Source organism: Poromitra crassiceps (genome assembly GCF_964638095.1).
Source record: "Poromitra crassiceps genome assembly, chromosome: 17".
Classification (NCBI taxonomy): Eukaryota; Metazoa; Chordata; class Actinopteri; order Beryciformes; family Melamphaidae; genus Poromitra; species Poromitra crassiceps.
Genome location: NC_139635.1, coordinates 468,325 through 474,114, shown reverse-complemented (window position 1 = coordinate 474,114; position 5,790 = coordinate 468,325). Strand labels below are relative to the sequence as shown.

The window sequence follows — 5,790 nt, the reverse complement described above, 5'->3', positions numbered from 1 at the left end:
GATTCATCAGTGCCAGACATTCCACGAGGACCAGCTGACCAATATGGCTGCGTGAGATGGCAGCCTGACTGCCCACCAGAGGAATCTGAGGAAAGTCTCAAAGAAAAGCAACAAGAAATGAAGAACCTTTACAGCACTGAGGGGCCGACTGGGGCAGAGAGAGGACATCTGACTCAGTTGATGAAAGCAACATACTATCTACAGCGGAAATCCATCAACGCCTGCCCACCTCCATCTATTGCTCAGATGAAGGATGACTGGCCATATCTTTTCACACCCAAAGAAATGTACAGCCACTTCAAATTACTAACCGACATCAGCATCCTGGAGAAAATGGAGGAGGCCACAGCAGAAATGGGGAAGCTGATCATTCGGTTCTTCCGCCAAAAGGCAACAGGGAGCGGCAGAGATGAGATACAGCGTATCCTGATGAAGTTTGATGACAGTGGAGCAACCTCTCCTGGACAATGTGCAATCCTCCTGCTTATGGCACACTTCAAAGAGAAACCTGAGGCACTCATTCTGCAGGCTGATGTAAGTGTGCATTTAAAAGACGACTTTGCCGATATTCAACCAGCTTTGTATCATTACAAAATCAGATTTTTTAATTATACAAAGGTGGTATATGCAAATTAACAATGTTTTAACTTCTCTCCATCTTGCCTGGACCACTGTTTCATTCTTTGTTCAGTATTCATCAGTGACAATACCGATTATTGTTTTGTCCATGTACTAATAAAGTACTTGACATTTCAGCTGACCATTATCTAAATCACCATGAGATTGTTGTTACATTAATGGATGCATCTTCCCTACCTTCCAAGCAGCCACTGGTTTCACTTATTTCAGTACAGTTTAAAATGAACTTGCAGAGACCTGAAACTTGCTTGGGATAGGTAAGCCATCACAGTGATCTTTTAGTGATAACATTACTAATGCTTTAGATAATGCTTCCTTGTTGGTGTATTCAAGTGTGCTCTGAAGTCCAGGATGTCAGTCTACTATCAAAAAGCATTGCAAACACAAGCTATGTTGTTAGAAAATGACTATCCTAAAAGTATTACACATATTTTTTTTTCCTTGCATTAACACATTCACTGCCAACAACGTGTAAACACGTTTTCAGAATCCAGCTGTTGACTGCCAACAACGTGTTTACACGTTTTTGGCATCGATTTTTTTTTTTTGACGGTGGGTTGTGCATCTAACCCTTTTACATCTCTTATATAATTATTGGAGCCACCAAACGTTTACAACCCATTCCACCGACCCACTAAGTGGCAACAGTGCTCTCCTGGCTAGAGGAAGGAAAGCATTTTTTTTAACTTGTCACGCCATTCTCACCCCAGCCATTCTCATGAAAATTGATGGGGGAAAACGCTTTCTTTTTCGCGCTGATTGCTGGCGATGCGGGATTGCAAATTTACATAATAGATTACAGTTGGAACACACTTTGAAACACGCAGCATAAATATGACCAGAATCGCAAAAGCTTCTCTCAACCAAAACTCCAAGAAGCGAGCAAGTCCATGCCGACTTCCTCAAACAGCGGCCGTGCAGACAGGCACAGGCAGCAGCAAAGCACTTAGACTGTGACGGCCGCTGCAGCCAAGAAGAGGGAGGAGTTGAAGCAACTCTCCATCTCGCTCTCTCCCTCTCTCTCTCTCTCTCTCTCGCTCTCTCTCTCTCCCTCCCTCCCTCTCTCTCTCTCTCTCTCTCTCTCTCCCTCTCCCCCTCTCACTAGGATTAAACCTAGTGCGTCTCCCTCCCGAGAGGGAGGGAGAGAGAGAGAGAGGGAGGGAGAGCGAGAGGGAGAGAGAGAGAGAGAGAGAGAGGGAGGGAGAGCGAGGGGAAGGGAGAGAGAGAGAGAGAGAGAGAGAGCGAGAGGGGGAGGGAGAGAGAGAGAGAGAGAGAGCCAAAAATGAATGGTTAAAGTGACAGTTCTATCGAATTTCACAAAAAGCCGTTTATCTCTGAATATTTTTTCTGATGCTAAAACCATGCTGTATTCAACTGCTAATGCTTACATAACTACTAACTCTACAAACTAACTCTTTTAGACAGAGAAAGTACACATTCTATTAGTACTTTTGAGATATTGTATGTTCACAAACTCCAAGCAGAAAATAATCCTCGGCTCTTGTAAAATGAGCCACAATCCTCAAAAAACGGCTTGGCAGAAGCTACCTACAGCAAGAAAAAAACGGCTGGCAGTCAATGTGTTAAAAAGGTTGCTGGAAGAGCTTGCTCTCACTGTGACAAAAATGCAAATTTCACAAAAATAATGGCTAAAATGTTACTGTTACAATTAAATGTTCACTGTGATGGATTATCTCAAGCAAGTTTCAAGTCTGCAAGTTGATTTTCATATCTTAATGAAATGAGGTGAAATCGGTGACTGCCTGAAAAAGTTGGAAAAATGCATTCATCAATCTAAATACCAGTGTGATTTAGAAAATGGTTGGTAGTAATGTCAAGTATGTGTAATTTGTATTAAATGGGCTTTAACATTTAAGAACATTGATATGGTTCTTAAAGGAGAATTTATTAATTATTTTCAACCTGGACCCTATTTTCCACACTGTATGTGTTTAATAAACTCATCTTGACAAATTTTTACTGTGTAGTTGTTTGAGCACATTGCTCCAGCTGTAAACAATGCTATCTCGGTGAGTACTCGACCAATTTGAAAAAATTTTGTCACAATGTGTTTATTAGACGCATACAGTGTGTAAAATAGGGTCCAGGTTTGAAGGAAAAAAAAAAATCTCCTTTAAGCTGTTATTCAATTTTGTATGTTTTGTTTGTGCTTTTGCCTTTTAGGTATCTGCAACAGCAGCTGATGTAGAACGAGATGTGTCGCTTGCAGACTCTCCGAGACTGATTGTCTTAGGTAGTGTATAAACAATGTTTTGAAATCTGTCATAAAGCATTTCATAAACTGTGAGGAACTGTGATTGTTATGTCTTAGTTTAACAGTTCAGCCTGTGGATATGGTATGTGGAAATCCAGAAAGTGCTTATTTACATGGAGTTCTTATGTTTATGGATTTTAGGTGAGACGCTCACAGCGACCAAATGGATGCTGAGTGTCGAGAGCCAGGTGGTTGTGCCTCCACATCCCAACTTCGTGGCTGGAATGGCAGCATTATTTTCGGTTTTCTACAACTTCAATCTGATGTACCAGGGGCAGGCGGCTTGCACGCTGGAATTCATCCAAAGGTAACCATTTTCATATTAAGATTTGTAGTGCTTTTTTATTAAATTGATTTACAGCTGGACAGAGATCACATTAAAGGCACAGCTCAGCATAAAAATAAAAAATAAATCCTCTCACCTGTCGTGCTGTTTATCCATTTAGATCGTTTTGTGTTAGGTGCCTGGGCTTTGGAGATATCAATATTTGGAGGTGTCTGGCTTTTCTCTGATACAATGGAACTGGATGGCACTTGGCGTGTGGTGCTCAAAGCACAAAAAAAAAGATTTGAAAAACTCAACAGCAACATCTTTCTAGAAATCATGGCCCGGTTACTCAACATAATCCACATAATCCATTGTTGTGAACAGTTTCATGTAGGAACTATTTTCTTTTGACTGAACTGCACCCACGCTGCTAGTTAGTTCCTACATGAAGCTGCTCACAACAAGGTCTATGGATTATCTTGATTCACCGGGTTGTGATTTCTGGAATGAGACATTCCTGTTGAGATTTTCAAAAGTATTTTTTTGCCACTTTGAGCACCACAACCATCGAGTTCTATTGTATTGGAGAGAAGGCAGACATCTCTAGGGCTGGTATCTCCAACTACCAACTAACACAAAACCATCTATGGATGAGTAACATCAGTCTTTTAGGGTGAGCTGCCCAGCAACACACCCACCAAGTGTGAAGTACATCAGACGGTTCTCGAGATATGCAAATGACACGGACAGATGGACTCACCCACCCACCTACCCAAACATTTTCCTAATCTGTTTGTTCATGTGATTGTGTGATTTCAGATGTTACCTTGGGATCAACCCAACCACCGGCACCAAGACGGCCACCACGAAGGTTGTTGGCAAAAGAACTGGAAAGGTCACCGAGAAGAGGAACAACACCAACAACCCTCAAGTGTCTACACTCCTCCGACGGATGATGGACTTTGAATCAGTTGCGTAAGTCTTGCATATGCAACATACTCAGGAACCATACTCAGGTTTCTCTCTGCCTTATGGACATTCTGGGCTCTATTCTCCCACAGGCCATCGGCGCTATTACGGGCCTTAACCGCAAAAAAACGTGCCTTGCGCCTGTTTCGGCAAGATAGCAATAGGCTTTAGGCTGCCAAATGCGCTTTAGGCCGAATGGGCGTGGCGCAGTCCCAAAGTGGGCGTGTCGGCGCTAAATACCAGCCTAGTCATATCTTGGGAGCTGGCCTACATTTAGCGCTTTGCGCTTTTGAAAAGCAGGCCTATTCTTTGCCTTCACTGCTTCTTCTCTGTCACCCTTCTCTCTCTCTCTCTCTGAGTTCCCAGCATGCATTGTGTTTCTTCATTTCGCTACTAAATAGCCACCAAATGAGCCAAAATAGATATAAAAGGTAGTTCTAAATTAATGTGTAATGGTAACACAGCCTGCCATTGTCAACATTTCAATATTGGACCAAATAAAACCTCGAAATGAAAACACCACCCTATGTGAAACATATATGTCCTCCTGGGCATATATATACCCCTTGTCGAGTTAACGTGATTTAGAGAAGTAACAGCGGAACGCGCTTCTAATGGCATCTGCTATACTGTGATGTCCGTCCAATAACTTGGCCCTATTTCACATTTAGTTTTACAATAAAAACACATTTATGCAATGACTTGACATAATGTAGGGTATATTTATGTGCATCATCCTTCCTGCAGCAGGCGAGAGAAAATGATATCTTTCTGGACAAACTTTCACCAATCTAATAGGCTATATTTTTCTAGCTGATGCATAGAACATTATTTTCACTTTGATCTTGCTATAGTGTAGCGTATTTACATGCTTGCAGTATTGAAACTGCAGTTAGATTGGTTTGAGAAGCATAATAATATGGAATAATAGCCTATAATGCAGACAGACAGGCTGGATGAAGGGAGGGGGGGGGGGGGGCAGAGCGTTTGGCTTTCGTCTGGTTTTGCGGGATCACTGGAATTGGAGCTAAAAAGGCAAGCGTGCGATTCGTTTATTGCACTTATCCAATGAGCATGACGGTGCATAATTTTACGCCTAAAAGGCGTGGTTGTAATGCTTTGGGCTGCATCTAGCGCCAGCACGACGATATCAAGTGCGCCTTTCCACGCCCACTGCTTTGATCTGCGCCTGCCGCTCGGCCTAGAAACTGCGCCGATGCAACGATAGGGGCCTCTGTTTTTACACCTGCGTTGTGTGAATGTGAGATATGCAATGTTTGTTAATCTCACTATCTTTCTTTGTTATGGCCTTTTAAGATTTTGGATTGCTGAGATTTTTTTCTACATTGATACTTGTTAATGAATAGATGCCTATTTCTCAGGCTTTATTAATGTTAAAGTGTAAGTCAGGGGTTTTCAAAATGAGGCTGGCCTCCCCAGGGGGGCTCCCGTTTCAGGGGAGGCTCAGTGAATGGAAGTGAAAAAATATTCCATTAGTTTCTACATTAGCAATATCGGGCTATCTTGGCTAAATTATTGAGTTTTTACTCTAGGGTTCATCCCAGGGCAGAGGGGAGGCCCGCAATGTCAGACTTTGAAAACCCTTGGTGTAACTGGTCATATTGCTCAACACGTTCTC

General features: G+C 42.4%; 1 protein-coding gene across 1 annotated transcript; it reads left to right on the top strand.

Moving 5' to 3' along the window:
- Positions 1 to 285: 285 nt before the first annotated feature.
- On the top strand, positions 286 to 4,161 carry LOC310791993 (uncharacterized protein; the record flags this gene model as incomplete). Its single annotated transcript, XM_083653674.1, has 4 exons — positions 286 to 534; positions 2,824 to 2,893; positions 3,056 to 3,221; positions 4,002 to 4,161. The coding sequence occupies 4 exons, from the start codon at positions 286 to 288 to the stop codon at positions 4,159 to 4,161; spliced, it is 645 nt and encodes a 214-aa protein (XP_083509800.1).
- Positions 4,162 to 5,790: the final 1,629 nt, after the last annotated feature.